The sequence below is a fragment of the Myotis davidii genome, unplaced genomic scaffold (genome assembly GCF_000327345.1).
Source record: "Myotis davidii unplaced genomic scaffold, ASM32734v1 scaffold132, whole genome shotgun sequence".
NCBI lineage: Eukaryota > Metazoa > Chordata > Mammalia > Chiroptera > Vespertilionidae > Myotis > Myotis davidii.
In genome coordinates this window covers 1,529,798-1,549,760 of record NW_006285258.1, presented here as the reverse complement: position 1 = coordinate 1,549,760, position 19,963 = coordinate 1,529,798, and the positions used below count along the sequence as shown (strand labels likewise).

The 19,963-nt window shown below is 38.2% G+C and overlaps 1 protein-coding gene across 1 annotated transcript in view; it reads left to right on the top strand.

Annotated features, from left to right (window-relative positions):
- The first annotated feature begins 224 nt into the window (after positions 1-224).
- Positions 225-19,963, top strand: part of SCG3 (secretogranin III) — a 40,056-nt gene continuing 20,317 nt past the window's right edge. Inside the window, exons 1-10 of the mRNA XM_006755994.2 lie at positions 225-666; positions 1,345-1,397; positions 1,864-1,909; positions 2,004-2,219; positions 8,950-9,092; positions 9,905-10,054; positions 10,669-10,846; positions 13,279-13,395; positions 18,452-18,535; positions 19,290-19,421. Of these exons, the coding sequence (XP_006756057.1) occupies positions 576-666; positions 1,345-1,397; positions 1,864-1,909; positions 2,004-2,219; positions 8,950-9,092; positions 9,905-10,054; positions 10,669-10,846; positions 13,279-13,395; positions 18,452-18,535; positions 19,290-19,421 (1,210 nt within the window). The 5' untranslated portion in view covers positions 225-575. The remainder of the gene's footprint in view (positions 667-1,344; positions 1,398-1,863; positions 1,910-2,003; positions 2,220-8,949; positions 9,093-9,904; positions 10,055-10,668; positions 10,847-13,278; positions 13,396-18,451; positions 18,536-19,289; positions 19,422-19,963) is intronic.

The following is a 19,963-nucleotide window of genomic DNA, read 5'->3' as shown; positions in this document are numbered from 1 at the left end:
TCTTGACAGGTGCACGGGCAGAGGAGGCATTTGGTCCTCGAGGCAGTGTTTACTCGGGGAATTAGGATAATGGTGTCCAAGCTTACGGCAATCGAGGTGACCCTGAGCGCAGGAGCAGCCCAAGGACTGCGGCACAGAAAATACGCTAACCGATCTGTCACCCTTCCCCCCTTCCTTTCCCAGGGGATTGGAGTAGCGTTGGAGTCGCTGACGCCATCCTTTCCCGCCTCCGGCTTGCAGGGAGCATGCGCTTCCTTCCTCACTTGGTCTCAAGGAGAGTAAGGCTACGCCCTAGCGGCTCCGCGGCGGGCCCCGCGTCACAGGAACTTCAGCACCCACGGGGCGGACAGCGCTCTCCTCCACCTGCAGACCTGACTCCCGAGCGCCCAGAACCCTTCCTATAGTCTCTTTACTCGCTGCGGCGGCGAGCCCCACCCCCCGCTGGGTTCCCACCACTCTTCCTCCCTGCACCCGCCCTCCTAGCTCTTCCTGTTTTTACTCCTCTTTTTCATTCATAACAAAAGCCACCGCTCCGGGAGCCGGCGCCAGGCTGTTTCTGAGCCAAGAGTGGAAGAATGGGGTTCCTTTGGACCGGCACTTGGATTCTGGTGTTAGTGGTCCACAGCAGCCCAGTTCAAGCTTTCCCCAAACCGGAAGGCAGCCAAGGTACGTGGACACTTTCCTCCCACTTCCTTCTATTCGCCACGAAGAGGTAAAGCGTGGCATAATAGGTGAGCTGCAAATCACCTTGCCTCATTTTCTGATCAGATCGTATCTGTGCGTATTGACAGAGAAAATCCTTTTGAATTTAGAGACAGATCCCTCCTCACTTTTTATATGATAGAGCAATAACCTGGATTGTTTTGAAAGATTTTATTTTGCAATTGGGAGAGGGTTTTTTTTTATGCTTTATAAAGTGGCTTGGGTTGTTAGGTATTGTTTTCTAGTTGTCTTACAATCTTCCTCAGACACTCGATTCAGAACAAGGTTGGGGGAGAGGGAGTCCTTAATGTGCTAATAATACCAATCTAACTTATCTGTCTAATTGAAAACAGCTGGTAAGACAAGTGTTAGAACTATATGTGAGTTTCTGGTAAAAACAAAAACAAAACACAAGTGTAGTTCTATTAACTCAGGAAATACAGCAGGATAATAAGCTAGGCAACATGATGGTCATTGTTATTGTATAATCTTAGATAATCTTTGTTAACATATATTTTTGTTTCATGGTTATCCAAAATATGTCTCCTAATATTGGTTTGTCTTTATGAAGATTTTATTTTAAAGAGACATATTGTGTCTGTCCAAAACACAATTAAACTTATATTTTTGTGTTTATTCTAGACAAACTTGTACATAATAGAGAATTAAGTGCAGAAAGACCTTTAAATGAGCAGGTAGGTAAAAAACTAAAATAAAAAATTCTATTTCAATTTATTTTAGTTGTTATAATTTAATGTAATTATGTTATGACATTTTAGCCATTTTGAATTCACAAACTTCAGGGGATTAGTAATAAATTGACATAAACTAGGATGGGAAATATAATTTTGGTAATATCTGTATAAAACATAGAGTTGACTATATAATAATCCAGTAAGGTCCACTCTATTGTAAGATTGCTTAATTTATCAGAGATTTACTTTTCATCAATAATGTAGGAGAAGGGGATTAATACCTATAGATCATCCGCCTTTTATTTTATCTCACTTACTCCTTATGATGATGCTTTGAGATAGAAATTACCTATATTTTACAAACAAGAAAACTAAATCCTATGGAGATTAAATTATTTAGCTGTCATTTTTGGTAAGAGGTGGAGCAATGATTTAAAACCAGGTCTATACCCTCTTTGTTTCACAGATTGCTGAAGCAGAATCAGACAAGATTAAAAACATATACTCTCCAGGTAAAAAGAAACTATTTTGATGTTAATTTGAGTGATGTAGGCTCTGAGAATCTTAAATAAAATGGATAATTGGAGTTTGGGGCTTTGCTTACAGAAAACAAGCCAGGCGAAAGCAATTATTCCTTTGTTGATAACTTGAACCTGCTAAAGGCAATAACAGAAAAGGAAAAAATTGAGAAAGAAAGACAATCTGTAAGAAACTCTCCATATGATAATAAATTGAATATGGAAGATGTTGACTCAACCAAAAATCGAAGACTAATAGATGATTATGATTCTACTAAGAGTGGACTGGATCATAAATTTCAAGGTAAATGAGGGGGAGGGGGGAAATGTTGCTACCTATGTTCTCTAATTTGGACTTCTCATTGTGGGTTAGGAGAAAGTCCTATATTTTTTTAAAAAAATATCGCTTATATTCTTACAATCCTCTATTAATCAGGTCCAAAGTTGAGATAAAGCCCAAATTTACTGGCAATGTACAAAGCCTAGCTCCACAGAAGCCCAGATTTTATTTGTTCTTTAAAGGCCCCTTTACTGCTACTTTGAAAATATTTAAATCTACTGTCTATGTTTTATGCTATTTAACATTTAGCATTTAACATTTTAACTATTAGTACCAACAAAATATCATAATTACCAAATAATTAAATCAACAATATCCCTTTCCCAATGGTGAAATACCCCTTACTCCCTTTGCAAGCTTCTCTCTCTAGCCATAGCCTTCCTCCCTAGGTCATGCTAACCTTTTCATGGCTTCCCCTTCAGTTACCGTCTGTGTCCTGACATCACATATCACTAGACAAGACTTTCCTGAGCTATGGGTAGATAGATACATACATTATAATACATATATAGATACACATATCTCTATATATCTATATCTATATCTACCTACTTAATATCTTGCTTTAAAAGTCTCAGAAGCACCTCAAACTTAGCATGGCCAAGATTACTCTCATAATATCTGTACACCTTACAACCTAGCCCTCTTAGAGTGCTCTTTCTCTAAGAAAGGCACTACTTCCCATGCAATTTTTCAAGACAGAAATCTAGAAATCAAACTACTCTTTTTCCTGGCTCCTCCAATTGTAATCCACCAATCTTATCAATTTCACCTCCTGTGTCTGTCAATTTTTTTTCTCTGTTTCTAATCACCAATCTCTAATCATGTCTCACTTCAACGCAGCAAACTCTTCTACTGGATCTTCCAGCATCCACTCTGCCCCTCTCCAACTCATTTTTCACGTAGCAGCCAGAGTGATCTTTTCTTTTTTTAAATTAAATCTTGGATCTTCCAGCATCCACTCTGCCCCTCTCCAAATCATTTTTCACATAGCAGCCAGAGTGATCTTTTTTTTTTTAAATAATCTTTATTGTTCAGATTATTACATTTGTTCCTCTTTTTTCCCCCCATAACTCCCCTCCTCCCAGTCCCGGCCCCACCATCCGCCCTCTCTTCCCCCCCACTGTCCTCATCCATAGGTGCACGATTTTTGTCCAGTCTCTTCCCGCATCTCCCCCACTCCTTTACCCCTCAAGAATAGTCAGTCCATTCCCTTTCTATGTCCCTGATTCTATTATGATCACCAGATTATTTATTCACTTGATTCTTAGATTCACTTGTTGATAGATGCATATTTGTCGTTCATAATTTGTATCTTTACCTTTTTCTTCTTCCTCTTCTTAAAGGATACCTTTCAGCATTTCATATAATACTGGTTTGGTGGTGATGAATTCCTTTAGCTTTTCCTTATCTGTGAAGCTCTTTATCTGACCTTCAGTTCTGAATGATAGCTTTGCTGGATAAAGTAATCTTGGTTGTAGGTTCTTGCTATTCATCACTTTGAATCTTTCTTGCCATTCCCTTCTGGCCTGCAAAGTTTCTGTTGAGAAATCAGCTGACAGTCGTATGGGTGCTCCCTTGTAGGTAACTGAGTTTCTTTCTCTTGCTGCTCTTAAGAGTCTCTCTTTGTCTTTTGCTCTTGGCATTTTAATTATGATGTGTCTTGGTGTGGTCCTCTTTGGATTCCTTTTGTTTGGGGTTCTCCGTGCTTCCTGGACTTGTAAGTCTATTTCTTTCACCAGGTAGGGGAAGTTTTCTGTCATTATTTCTTCAAATAGGTTTTCAAGATCTTGCTCTCTCTCATCTTCTGGCACCCCTATAATTCAGATGTTGGTACGCTTGAAGCTGTCCCAGAGGCTCCTTACACTATCTTCGTATTTTCAGATTCTTTTTTCATTTTGCTTTTCCGGTTGGGTGTTTTTTGCTTCCTCGCATTTCAAATCTTTGCCTTGATTCTTGTGCTCCTCTGGTCTGCTGTTGGGAGTCTGTATAATATTCGTTATTTCAGTCCGTGTATGCTTAATTTCTAGTTGGTTCTTTATCATAACATCAAGGGTCTCATTAGATTTGTTGAGGATCTCAATAACTTTATCGGCAGCATCTAGACAGTTCTTGAGAGACCTTAAAAGTGTGGTTCTGAACTGAATATCCTCCATTGACAGCTTTGTCTTGTTTCTTTGTCTCCGCATTTTTTATGCTTTCTTGGTGCACCCCCTAGTGGTCTTTGTGTGCAGTCTCATTGTAGTTAAGCCTTGTCTGTTGTAGTTAATACTAGGGGGATTTCCAGAGTGATCTTTTCAACACACAAACATGTTACTCTTTTGCATAAAACCCATTAATAGATTCCCATTTCCCTTGGGATAAAAACCAGAATCCTTAACATGGCTTCTGTAGTCCTGCACGGACTGGTTCCTGTCTACTTTTCTAGATTCATCAAGCACACATAATCTGATAAAAAAAAAAAAAATCTTGTTCCTTTCTTCATGGCACTTAATGCAGTTTGCAATTTTACATTCCTAAGTGTGACTACTTAGGATTTATCTTTTTCTCCTAAACTAAACTGAAAACTTCACAAGAACAGAGACATTGTAGCCCCAGTATCTGGGTGGTCATGAATTCATTGCATGCATTCATAAATGAATGAATGAATAAGAAAAGAATACATGAGAGAATAAATGAGCTACGTACCTAGGCACTAAAGTAGAGAGTGTGTTTTCCATCCTGAATACTATTACTTAGGAGGGACTGCAGATTGTCTTATATGTCCTTGCTCTGCTCCATGGCCACAAGAGAATTATGCTGATTACTTCTGCCAGAAAATAACTGCCAACTTTTATAAGATATCACAGCCTGAGGAGATTTCAGATATATGTTGTGCATGTAATAAGGTGGGACAGATGATTTATATTTTGACACATTTTATATTGCATACTACTCCCAGAATGTTTTTTCTTGAATTCTACGTTTTAACCTAAAATATTTTGGCTAGAAATAGACACTGGGCATTGCTGTATATAAAAGAGATTAAACTACTTTGAACTGACGTTTTATTTAATGAAATTTAAAAACAGTCTAATGTTTGAATTTTTTGGTCAAACCGATTGTGCATTCAGGCAGAGGCACAGATCTGTTTGTGATCTGATCACTACCTTGAGCAACTTATTTTTAAATTGTTCAACATTTTACTACCATCCCAGATGGGTTCCGAATTACCAAGTGTCCTGATGGCTCTAGGTTTCCCTTAAGAGTCATTTTAAATCCACTTAAGATTACAGATATGATTCTTGGAGAGAAATGATTTATGAGTGAATTTCTGGTCTCCTCTTATACCCTGGAAATCCTGGAAACAGCATTTGATAGCACCAAGGTGACTAGAACTCAGAGGCACGCAGACTTACACCCCAGAATGGGGGGAGGGACTTAACTTTTGCGGGGTGCTTTCACATCTTTAGGAAACCTCCAAATGGGCTTGTGATATAAGGCCTATCAACTCTCCTTTTCAGTGTGTTCTGCAGCATGGGTGATTCAGGATTTTTTCCAAGTTTCTTTTATGAAGTTGTGCTTCCAGGCTCCTGTGTGCATTCACCAGACAAATGTTCATTGAGCAATTACTATGTATCAGACTGTGAACTAGAGCAGCGATTTTCAACCTTTTTCATCTCCTGGCACACATAAACTAATTACTAAAATTCTGCAGCACACCAAAAAAATATATTTTTTGCTGATCTGACAAAAAATGTAGGTAGAGTTTTAATTCATTCACTAGATGGCTAATGTTGTATTGGCTATTGACATTTTTTAAAATATATTTTTATCGATTTCAGAGAGGAAAGGAGAGAGAGAGAAACATCAATGATGAGAATCATTGATCAGTTGCCTCCTGCATGCCCCCCACCGAGGATCGAGCCCACAACCTGGGCATGTGCCCCTGACCGGAATTGAACCTGGGACCCTTCAGTCCGCAGGCCGATGCTCTATTCACTGAGACAAACCAGCTAGGGATATTGTCATTTTTTTAATTTGACACTCTAAGGGAGAAGAGGTCAGTGCCCCTGACTAAATAATCAGGAATGGCATGTGTTTAAAAAAATTCTTGTGGCACACAGGTTGAAAACCACTGAACTAGACAATAAGCTCTGTGCAGTTAGGGACCAAGCCTAAACTCTTTGTCACTCTATTTTCAGTTCTGGCTTATATTAAGACTTTCATAAAAAGGTATTGAGCAAATGAATGTCAAGTGCCATATTAGATGCTGGAGATTCAAAACATCACTTGGCAAAACTTAACCAGGCAGAACATGGCCCTTTTACATTCACTTCTTCGAATGTTATAGCTGCTTTTAAAATGTTATACATGTTGAACTCATGTTTGGCTTCCTCTTGATGGTCTACAGAGGAGGGTGAAATACCCCTTCACGAGCATCAGAGAAGTCATTCTGAGTAATTCCGCCCATTTTAGAGGAGCCAGGGGAAATCATTGGAAGGTAAGGAGCAAGGCCCGAGGGTTGTTATTGACCCCATCCAGCGAAGCTCTGCTAAGGGAGGCCTAAGTTCCTGGTTCAAGGCCATACAGCAGTGCAGCAGAGGAAAGAGGCCATTTCTTGAGTGTTGCTAATGTTCTCCCTGTTGTGAATTAAATGTACTGAAAAGCTGTCATCTCAGTTATTTATTTCCCTTCCCATTTATCCCTTGGGGTATGAAAAAAGGAAGACTATTTGTACCTCCAGCAGGCAACCAATAGTCTTCCTTTTTCAGATCCTGACAGTAAGTGGGAAGGGAAATAAATTCTTCTAATTCTGCATAGACCCAGGCAGTTTCTGTTCCATCTATTCCCAACAGTCTGTAACCCCCAAATGGGGGGGGAAAATCAAACCGAACTGAGAGTGGGTCTCTACTCCTGAAAAAAACAAAACACCCAGATGATGAATCCAATTTTCAGTCAGCCAGGAGAGGAACTGATTTTACAGAATGTTTGTATTCATTAGTCACTCTAGTTCACAGGGTTCAAAGGGATCAGAGTTCATGGGTTGGTTGACAGCTTATAACCCCAATATAATGCCAGAAAACATCCAGTCCTCTTGGCATAATCACCCCATTTATTTTCCTTGGCTTCTTTCCAAACAACAAGAAAATAGTCAGCTGAGGCTGCATAGACTTCCATCTCCACAGAATCGGAAAGACCATGGACAACATTTCTTGTTCGAATCCCCAGAAGCCATGGAAGGAAGAGGCAGAATCCGAATAGCAATACTAGGTTCTTCCTTCTTTAAGGGAATATGGTCAGAATTATTTGGGCAGAATTTGGCCAGGGATTCAATGTTTATTTTCTCTAGAAGATCATTGCAATTCCTTTATTTCAAGTACAAATCCATTGTCTGCTACAATAGCACTATATTAACTTTCATATAATACTTTGCAATTGAAAATGTGCTTTTACATCTTATTCCACCTTATCCTCACAATCCCATGAAATAGATACTCTTATTATATTCCTCTAGAACAGCCTAAGGATATATAGGTAACAAGACGTATCACTGGGGCTATAATTCTGATCTTTCCAATCTCCCTAGAGGTGACAAGGGGAGTTAAGTGCCCTGTAGACTGCACATATGAATAGACTGCTCCATGTGATATAGATTGGAAAAGACCAATTGACTCCTGGGAGTTCTCCGAGGACGAGGTACAGTGCTTCCTCGTCACCAACCCTACTGCATCCTTCCTTCCCTGAAGTAATGCTACCAAAGTATTCCCAGAAGAGCCAAGGATACATATTTGTAGTCTTCTCTGCAGGCATTTACATAGATTTACATACTGCCTTGTGCAACTCTGTTGTCACATTTTAAAAGTTTAAATTCCAGGCACATAAATTAAGTTCCCTATTCTCTAGAGAAAGAGGCTTGTCACACTAAGCTGCTTTATATAAAGGCACTCTGGCACATGTTCACATAGAAGTAAACATTTAGGCTCTGGCTGGGTAGCTCAGTTAGTTAGAGCATTGTCCCAATATGCCAAGGTTGTGGGTTTGATCCCTGATCAGGGCACATATAAGAATCAACCAATGAATGCATAAACAAGTGGAACAATAAACCAACGTTCCTCTGTGTGTGTGTCTCTATTCCTCTTCCTCCAAAAAGAAAAAAATCAATAAATTTTAAAAAATTTAAAAAGAAGTAAACATTTATTCCAGGTTAGCCATTAAATCTTGAGTACACCCTCTCTGATTCTAGGTGTGAGGTAGGTTCCCTCCACCCACTTGGTCCATGAATTGGCCTGCAAATGGGGTACATACTACTAATCTACTCTTTACATGGAAATAGAATATCATTATTTGATATATAGAAGGGTGCTTTAAACAATATGGCATACTAGATAAATACAGCATACTTCAAAATTAGAAGTATAATATTATTTGTATTATTAGTGATAATAAAAAATAGAGAGGCCTTTTGTTGTGTTGACTTCAGATTTTTCTGCCTCTTATAATCACATCAGAGGCTTTCAGAATTTTCATTGTCATCCTAGTTTCTTCAAATTTTATTTTCAAACCAAAAGTTTCTGTGGACCAAGCACCACTATAAATATATTCCAAACATATTAAAGTGTACAAGACCAAGGTATAGATTAGAAATCTAATATGATCCAAAAAATAGAACTATGTTTTCACCACGATGTGAAATTGTGATTGCTCTGTCCAGATGATCCAGACGGCCTTCATCAGCTAGACGGAACTCCTTTAACTGCTGAAGACATTGTCCAGAAAATCGCCACCAGGATTTATGAGGAAAATGACAGAGGAGTATTTGACAAGATCGTTTCTAAACTCCTGAATCTGGGCCTAGTGAGTCACATGCATGAAAATAAACCAAATTCTTAATACAGTTTGGAATATGCTAAGAAGCTGAGCCATTTGATTCCAAGAGCCAAATGTTTATAATGTGTCTACTTTATACTAGGAACCACAGGTTTCCAGGACAATAAGGCACCATTCTTTCCCTCTAGAAAAGTATAGTCTATCAGAGGAATTAGACAAGTACACTCACGCATGTGGTGGAAGTTACATAAGAACCGTAAGATCATTGTTTGCCAGAGGGTGAATTATATCCACTTGAGCTATAAGGAAAAGCTTCAGAGGAGGAGGTGCTGGAAGTGAGCTTAGAAGGATGGTTAGGATTTAGCCAGTTTAAGTAACAGACATGTGTGAGGTAAGAAGGAAATAGCATGAACAAAGGCATGCAATATTTAAGAAACTAAGCAATCCAGTTTGACTCTGCCTCAGCTTGGCTCCTAGCCTTACACAGCCCTCGCAGGCTTCAGGGGGGTACTGAATTTGCAGGTTTCAAAGGTTACCTGACCATGACTTACTGCTGAGGGCTGAGAAACAATCCTCGAGATGTGTCTCAAAGTAAGTGTTCTGTGGGTTCCAACAGACAAGACTGACCACTTGCATGGTGACCCCAAAGACACTTCTTCCCAGGAGTGCTGGTCAATCACGATGAATACCTACATGTATGGAGGCATAAACAAGGGTTGTCTGAAGGGGGGTCAGAAGATTCTCTTGTCTTCTAGAACTCTGTTCAACTACAGAGTTTATTCTAGATGTTTTTTAACCATAAAAATGGGAATAACAGTCACATGTTTTTACTATAACAGATCACAGAAAGCCAGGCTCATACACTGGAAGATGAAGTAGCAGAGGTTTTACAGAAATTAATCTCGAAGGAAGCCAATAGTTATGAAGAGAAGCCCAATAAACCCACAAGCAAGACTGAGAGTCAGAGTGGAAAAATACCAGAGAAAGTGGTATGTATATGTGAATATATATGAGTATGCTGTGTACATGTGTATGTATGCATGTGCGTGGACATGAATGTGTGTGTGTGTGTGTGTGTACTCTAATCTGCATATAATTAATACAATCTGTATATAATTAGTACCTCACTTGGTGTCAAAGAAGATTTTGGGTATGTGATATTTTTAGCCCACCTAAATATTCATGAAATACCAATAACTTAAAAGATATAAATGAACTCTACTTTGAAAATAATTTTGAGATCATGTGATATTATATTACACTAGAGGCCCAGTGCATGAAATTCATGCAGAGGTGGGGGAGTCCCCTCAGCCCAGCTTGCACCCTCTCCAATCAGGGACCCCTCGGAGGATGTCCGTCTCACAATCTGCCCACCCCCACCCCCCTGACCCAGCACATGCTCTCCCCACTCCCTGCCATCCCCCAGCACATGCCCTCACCCCTCTATTGTCTGCATGCATACAAGTCCTTTGGTTGATCTCTTAGGATGAAGTATTCTTGTATTTCACAGTCAAGGGCACAACAGAGGAAAGAATCAAACTGGAGTGGCATTAGTTCTAACAAAATGTTTATTTTTCATTGATTTTTAAAATTCCCACTGGAGATTCCAATGGTGGCAATTCAAGATGGTTTTGCTAATGGAGAAAATGATGAAACAGTATCTAACACCTTAACCTTGACAAATGGCTTAGAAAGGAGAACGAAAACTTACAACGAAGACAACTTTGAGGAACTCCAATATTTTCCAAACTTCTATGCACTCCTGAAAAGTATTGATTCAGGTAAAAACTGTTTTCTGACCATGTGGAACAGAAACAGTAGTTCCAGGAAATGTGTGGGTGGTTCTCTCTTCCTGTTTTCAGTTTCCAAATGTAATCCTCAATGACATATTGTGGCCTTGGGGAAAATAGTTCATATCAATTTTTTCTAAAGAAGTGTACTAGTCATGGTAATATTTACAAAAAGATAATCAGGAAAGGTGGAGTTTCTGGACAATTTAATCTTGTTAACAGAGGGCTCATTTATTTGTTCAACAAACAATTATTGAACATGTGCTGCGTTGATGGTACTGGAGTGAATCTTGTGCAGGTGTGTAGATGAATCAGTGTCCCAGCCTGATGCAGTTCAACCTCAACTCTTATTGCAAATATTTCCATGTTAGTGGGAACTGTGGGTGGAACCTAACTGATTATTTTTAAATGATTCAGAATTTTGCTTGTCAGACAGTTTCAGCTTCAGTCTTCAAATGAGTTACAGTGAAATAAACATTGGGTTAAAGGCGGTCAGGAGCCCAAAACAGACTTGGAAAATGATTTGTTTTTTAAAAACAAAGACCTTAATGTGTCTTGTTCTTTCTCTTATATGTGTACCAAAATAAGTTAACTGAAGATTTTAGTTCATGTTAATTTTTGGTCAATCTGTAAGGAGGATAGTATTGGACAAATTTTCTGTTGTTGTTATTGTCTAGACAGGTGGCTTTTCCCCTTCCTATTCAAAGATTCAGTCCCAAATTGAATATTTGTAATAAATATTTCTGTAATTCTAATAATATTTTCCCAAGAAGTGGGCTTTCATCACTGGAGAACATCCTTTGTCATCCTTTGTCCTTCAATTCCAGACATTGGCCAGATGGCACCAGCTCCTCTGCTGGTGTCTGCAGGGTTGGTAATCTTGAGGGTCTATTCTGAGTCATCTTGCCCAATTGGTTGGCAGATGCCCAGCTCGGATCCTCTGTCATCCTGGTGATTCACCTCTTGTCGGTGAAGAGCATCAGCATGATACCAAAGATTTATATGGCTGTGACCTTATGCAAATAATAGGATGCCTGGAGGTATTTACCCTCCCCTTTACAAGATCTCTCCCCACAACTCTTCTCCTACCTTTCCTTTCTCCCAACCTTGTGACTTTGATGGTATTTTAAATATTCTACTACATGGAATATTCCTTATTTTATTTGCTTTTAATCTTTTAGTTTCTTTTACCCCATTCCATATTGCCTTTATTTTTGTGGGCTTTTAATTTAAATAACTTACATTGAGGTCTTTGATAGTACCTGTCTTTCTCACTCAAGGTCTGAACCAATTGAGAAATGGTAAAGTGGGTAGAAAGCCAAAATATCTCTGATGCTGATAAAGATGGTTGTGCAGTGGAGCTTGGTATTAGAGCCCCAGTGGGCTTGTGTACTCATACTCCTCAGCCTAGCTCTTGAAACAGTCAATCCCAGGGGTAGTCGGAATCAGCAGATCAGGTGCTTTTCTTGGGTCCCTGCCTTCCACTGTTCCAGGGGAATGGAAAGAAGAAAGACTTCCAATCCGCATTGGTAGAGAAATGTACACCAATCTCTATCGGCTATTAACCTCATGTGTGAAAAGAATGAAAAGATGAGGGGGAAAGGGCAAGAAGTACATAAAGAAAATCCTTAATAGCAGCTAAAAGAATTGGAAAAATGAGCTCTCCTCTAGCATCTTAATTTTTCTCTTCTTCAAAATAGAAATAGATTTTTAATGGTTTTAGAATTAATATATCCACTGAACTTTTATGTAATTATTAGCCATTTTGCTATATCAAGATGTAAAACAGTATGTCAAATATGAAGAGTTCCCAAGAAACTCTTACTAGTGGTTACCTATAGGGAGTAGGTGTTGGGAGGGGAAGAGAATGTTACTTTGACTATTGTTTACTTCTGTACTATTGGAATGTTTTTACTGTATACATATATCCTTTCATATGAAAGTTTAGAAAGTAATATATACTACTGTTAAAAATAAACCTTATATTTAAAAATAAAGATATATGTATATTCTTATTTAAAATAGAGGATTAAGCTTGATTAATGAAAACAGGTAGTTCTTGTCCTCAAAACATATAGCCTGAGTAGAGAAAGTTGTTGGGTCACCAACCTTCTAGCTTTCCTTTTGAATTCATATTGTCTCAGGTCATAAACTATTTCTATCACCTACTCCATTAATAAAATATTTTAGATTAAAATAAATCTTTTTGGAGAAGTTAAAATTGTCCACTTCTGGAAAAGTTTAGTATTCCTGCACATTGCCCTGTACTCCCAAGCAAGTCTTAGGCTCTCTGTAAATTAAATATAAGTGGGTTCAGATATAAATGTAGGGAGAAATATTTCAATAAGATGCTGCACTTTTTAAATTGACACTGAAAGGTGTATGCCACTACTTGAAAAAAATTATGTTGTCCTTTCATATAGAAAAAGAGGCAAAAGAGAAAGAAACGCTGATTACTATCATGAAGACACTGATCGACTTTGTGAAGATGATGGTCAAGTATGGCACAATATCTCCAGAAGAAGGTGTTTCCTACCTTGGTGAGAATCCTATCTGATTTGTTTTTACTGTGGTTAGTCTTCGTCATCCAAAAGTGAGTTAAGGATTTGAATTACTTCACTACTCTGATAATTTATGCCAAAATAGTCTGAATTACCTGAGTAACCAGAATTGCCCAGCTTGATAATGCATATTAAAAAAATTAATCAGAAGTTTTAATCAACTTTTAATCTTTATAGATCCAGTTTGAGTACAAACATTTCACATGTGTTGTTATTTTGTCCTGCTAACACAGAGACAATTTTATTAAAATTGAGCTTATTATTTTTTTTCAGTTATATTTGAATGGTCAGTATTAAGAGAGTCTTGACTTTAACCGGTGAGATTTGTGTGTGAATAGGAGGAAAGAACCCTCTTCTAGGGAGCCCTTACAACTGAACTTCTGAGGCCCAGCTGTCTCAGACCAGCTCTGTCATGTGGACAAAGGCAAATGCCTCAGTTTCTACATCTTTTAAATAAAGGACTTTGTTATCTATAACAGGGACCAGTACAGTAAACTACTGCCCATGGACCAAATCTGGCCCATAGCCTATTTTTGTATAGTACACAAGCTAAGGATGACTTTTGCATTTTCAAATGGTTGAAAAAAATCAAAAGAATAGTATTTTGTGACACAATAAAACTATGTAGAATTCAGATTTCAGTGTTTATAGATGAAGTTTTATTGGAACATAGCCATGCACGTTTGTTTTAGTATCTATGTTTTATGATACAATAAAAGAATTGAATAGTTGAGACCATATGGCCCAAAAAGCCAAAAATATTCACTATCTGGCCCTTTAAAGACAAAGCTTGTCAACCCTTGATTCCTGGAACTTTATAAGTAACCTTGGACATTTTTTGATTCTGCATGTAAGTTGTAGTTGCTGTTGTTGTTTGAAGTCTTTTATTTTCCTGCTTGGTTTAGTTAATCAACAAATACCATCTACCCCTGATGTCCTTCGGGCCAGATGACTTCACAACCCTGTTCTCTGATCTTTGATGAGGGATCAAGGGAGAACTAAACAGAAGAGAAAATCTCATAGCACCAAACAATCTAGAATTATTCTGTATGAACTCAATTTCTTTCTACATAAAAAGAGTTGTACTGTTTTTTTCTCATTATAAAAGAGCACATTTATTTTTTTTTAAGCAGTCAATGCAAAAAGGTAGTGAAAAAAATCACTCATAATACCAGCATTCAGGTAATATTTTGGTTTATGCTTTTCAGGTATTCTCTCTCCTGTCACCTTATATTAAGACCCCCTTCTCCCGCTACCCCCTGCCATCTGACAACTACCACTCTGCTGTTTGTGTTCATGAGTTTCAGTTTACATCAGTTTTATGAAGTGAAATCATATGGTTCTTAGCTTTTTCTGTCTGACTTATTTCCCTTAGCATAATATTGTCAAGGTCCATCTGTGTTGGTGCAAATGACATATTTCAAGAGAGAATCAGCCATTGGCTGCCTCTTACATGCCCCCTACTGGGGATTGAGCCCACAACCCAGGCAAGTGCCCTGACCAGGAATCTAACCAGTGACCTTTCGGTCCATAGGACATCACTCAACCAACTGAGCCATTCTGGCTGGGACCTGTGTCATTTTTTTCTTTTATCTTACTTAACAAAAACATGGATTCATGCTATATACACAGTGCTTTGTGGACCACTTACTCACTTTACAGTAGATCAAAAACTGTTTCAAATCAGTCATTGTTTCATACCAATGCCCATGACTCAGAACTTCCACACTTTAATTCTTTTTTCTATGGAAATAAATTAGACATGCCACCAGGCTTATGTACAAGGTAGATATCTCCACTGCTGTTTATGGCGGTACTGTCCAATATGGTAGCCATTAACCACATGTTGCTATTCAAAAGGAAAGTAATCAAGCCCAGCCAGCGTGGCTCAGGGGTTGAGCATTGACTTATGAACCAGGAGGTCACGGTTTGATTCCTGGTCAGGGCACATGCCCGGGTTGTGGGCTTGATCTCCAGTGTGGGGCCTGCAGGAGGCAGCCAGTCAATGACTCTCTCTCATCATTGATGTTTCTCTCTCCCTCGTCATTCCTCTCTGAAATCAATAAAAATATATTTTAAAATAATAAAAATTAAAAAAATAAAATGGAAAGTAATTAAAACTAGACAAAATTTATTTATTTTTATTTATTAAATTGTTTGGGGTGACATTGGTCAACATGAACATAATAGTTTCATGTATGGGTTTCTTTGTTACAGATCTGTATATTGCACCATGTGCCCACCACTCCAAGTCAAATCTTCTCCTGTCACCTTATATTAAGACCCCCTTCTCCCGCTACCCCCTGCCCTCCTGCCACTCCCTACCCACTGCCCTCTGGCAGCCTGCTGTTTGTGTTCATGAGGTTCGGTTTTATATCCCACAGGAGTGAAATCGTATGGTTCTTAGCTTTTTCTGACTGAATTATTTCACTTAGCATAATGTTCTCAAGGTCCATCAACATGCATGTTGTTGCAAATGGCGCTATTTCATCCTTTCTTATGGCTGAGTAGTATTCCATGGTGTATGTGTAGCACATCTTCTTTATCCAGTCCTCTATCGCGGGACACGTTGGTTGTTCCAATGTCTTAGCCTCTGTGAATAATGCTGCAATGAACATAGGGGTATATATATCTTTGTAAACACATGATTTCGAGTTTTGGGGTATATACCCAGGAGAGGGAAATTTTTAAATCTAGTTTTTCATATAGTGAGCACATTTTAAGTGCTCAATTGCCACATGTACCTGGTGGCTACTACATTGAACAATACAGAAATAATTATTTCCGTCAGAAAATTCCACTGGACAGCACTGGTTTATAGGAATAAAGCAGTGTAAATAACCTAGATACTCCACAAGAGGAAAATATCTAAAATAAATTATTTAGTTATTCTTATGTTAAACTATTTAAATTTTACTTTCAAATGTTTGTGTTTTTAATAATTGTATGTTCATTTAATATGCAATGTAAACATTGTTGATAAAGATTAATGACAGGAGGAAATAGTCATGATATGCTATTCAATGCTTAAAGCCATTAAGAATGTGTTAAAAAATGAATGTATGTATAGAAAGTTGGACAGAAATATACCAAAATGTTACCTGGAATAAATAAAACAGACTGCATCATAAAATAGGATTTACTGGTTTTCTTCTCAAAAGAGGCATGACAGAAATATACCAAAATGTTACCTGGAATAAAACAGACTGCATCATAAAATAGGATATACTGGTTTTCTTCTCATTGTTTGGGGTGACATTGGTCAACATGAACATAATAGTTTCATGTATGGGTTTCTTTGTTACAGATCTGTATATTGCACCATGTGCCCACCACTCCAAGTCAAATCTTCTCCTGTCACCTTATATTAAGACCCCCTTCTCCCGCTACCCCCTGCCATCTGACAACTACCACTCTGCTGTTTGTGTTCATGAGTTTCAGTTTACATCAGTTTTATGAATGAAATCACATAGTTCTTAGCTTTTTCTGACTGACTTATTTCAGTGAGCACATTTTAAGTGCTCAATTGCCACATGTACCTGGTGGCTACTACATTGAACAATACAGAAATAATTATTTCCGTCAGAAAATTCCACTGGACAGCACTAGTTTATAGGAATAAAGCAGTGTAAATAACCTAGATACTCCACAAGAGGAAAATATCTAAAATAAATTATTTAGTTATTCTTATGTTAAACTATTTAAATTTTACTTTCAAATGTTTGTGTTTTTAATAATTGTATGTTCATTTAATATGCAATGTAAACATTGTTGATAAAGATTAATGACAGGAGGAAATAGTCATGATATGCTATTCAATGCTTAAAGCCATTAAGAATGTGTTAAAAAATGAATGTATGTATAGAAAGTTGGACAGAAATATACCAAAATGTTACCTGGAATAAAACAGACTGCATCATAAAATAGGATATACTGGTTTTCTTCTCAAAAGAGGCATGGGATACAATGGAAGGGAGAGTTTACTTGGAGAGAAATAATTTTAAGTAAAGCAAATAGCAAAAAAGGCCTACCCTATTAGTGAGATGGAAATGTGGCTGGTTGAATAACTGAATACAGAATGTAGATTTTAATGCATTGTCTACCTTGAGCTGGTTACAGTCTAGATTCATGTCTAGTAACATCTCTGTGATGTTACTCCAAAGGGCATAGTTAGGACAAAGACAAGGATAAAGATTTCTCGTGACAAGAATAGGGAAATCCTCACCCTTAAGACTACCTAACAATAGGACTAGCTGTCTCATGAATTAATGAGGACCCTAAATGATGGAAATCCAACTCTTTGGCTTCATGAAAAGAAAATTTAATTGCCTCATGTAACTGAAAAGTCCAGGGTTAGGGATGGTCTGGCTTCATGTATGTGAAGTCTACCACTAGTGTGAGGAGGAGTCTATTACTCCCCACCTCACAGCTCTGACTTTCCATATTTTCATTTTAAACAAGTGGTTCCTTTATAAGAGCAAGATGGCTAGCACAGCTCCAACCTCACATCCTCACAGAACAACAATCCCAGTGGGAAGAGAACCTCTTTCTCCTAATGGTTCTAGCATTGAATCTAATTGGCCTGTCTTGAGTCATGTTCTTCTCCCTGAACCAATCACTGTAGCCCAGGAGGTGGAAGTCCCTAAAGACCCCCACTTGGGCCAAATGTGCTGAGAGTGGAAGAGGTGTGGGTTCTCCAAAGGAAAACTAAGGCGTCGTTACCAGAAGGTGTTGAGTAGGCCAAAACCACGGTGTTCATTATAGGTTTCAACCCTGTATGTTCTAGCAGTGGCCATAAAAATATGGACGGAACTTCTGCAATTAACGGAGTAAGAGGCTGAACCTGAGATCTCAGATAGTATTCTTTGTTTTCCTGAGAGTCTAGAAATAAAATCCATGTCAAATCATCTTTCTAGCAGTGTCAATATTAGGAAATTCCTATTGTGATATTTTTGGTGAAATGTAAACATTTTTAGTAGAAATTTGATAATATCTTTCAGGAAATAAAATTATATTTTTCCCTTCCTCCCTCAAGAAAACTTGGATGAAACAATTGCTCTTCAGACCAAGAACAAGCTAGAAAAAAATGTTACTGACAATAAAAGCAAGCTTTTCTCAGGTATGATTTATTTAACAATTTTTCTAGCTTTTAGCACAATCCTTTTGAATGTTAAATAATGAGCTTCAGTTAGCATTGATAAAGCATTATAGATTTTTTTAAAGTTTTAAAGTCTGAAATCCAACCATAGGATTAAAGAGCTACAACCTTGGTTATTTTGTGGCCAGCCTCAGCACAGAAATCTGATCCCGAGAAGCCTTAAAAATCAATGTACACCTTTACTTAAGATTCTTAGGAGGTGGTCATGGCCCCAAACAACTGCCATCGTCCCAAATTCTTAAGTGCTATTCTGAGTAATAAGCTGTTCTTCAAATATACAACAAAGGAGAGATTGGGCAACTACAGACTTATTTGCATTTTGAATCAAGACTCAAATTTACGTTGGGACCTGACATATCCCACTTAATTGCCTACATTACTTAAAGTAAGGAAAATAATCCATGGCTCTAATGACACAGTGTGGCAGAAGAGAAAGAACATTAAACCAAAACCCAGAGAGCTGGGAGGTTGGCCCATCTCTTCTGCTAACTCAATGGGTGACCGTGGCACATCTCTCCCCTCTTTGGGCCTCAGTTTCCCCCTCTGTGAAATGGGAGGAGGGAGATGGAGTAGATAATCACTAAGATCTTTTTCAGCTAAAAAAAAGAAATTACCTAAACTCAAACTGTACTTTTTTAATAGTTTATTTCTACATTAGGAATTGATTAATGGACAGCGAGTAGGGTTATAACAACAGTGCACAATCTGATTACAGCGCCATCAATGAAGAGTCATGAGGAAACAGACAGCACCAAGGAAGAAGCAGCTAAGATGGAAAAGGAATATGGAACCTTGAAGGATTCCACAAAAGATGATAACCCCAGAGGAAAAACAGATGAGCCAAAAGGTATGGAATTGACAACTCTAGGTTGGCAATGAAATTGGGGAAGCAAAAACTTTCAACACACCTGGAAGGGTGATCCATAAATCAAATCCCACCAAATAAGAGAAATGAACACATTCTGTATAGAAAAGATTGAGCAATCATTTCTTCTAATGTTCTTGAGTGTCCTGGGATTGCAAATTGGTTTTATCTTTTTGATGGTCTTTATTGTTTCAATTTAAATTCTTTATAGTTTAAAGTATTACATAAGTCTCCTTTTCCCCTCCTTGTCCTCTTCTCAGCCGCTCCCACCCCCCAGCACATGCCCTCATCCCCCTACTGTCTGCGTCCATTGGTTATGCTCATATGCATGCATACGAGTCCTTTGGTTGATCTCTTACACCCCACCTTCCCTGCCTTCCCTCTTTGGTTGGATGGTCTATTTGATGCTTTTATGTCTCTGGCTCTGTTTTTGTTCATCAGTTTATGTTGTTCATCATATTCCACAAATGAGTGAGATTATGTGATATTTATCTTTCTCCGACTGGCTTATTTCATTTAGCATT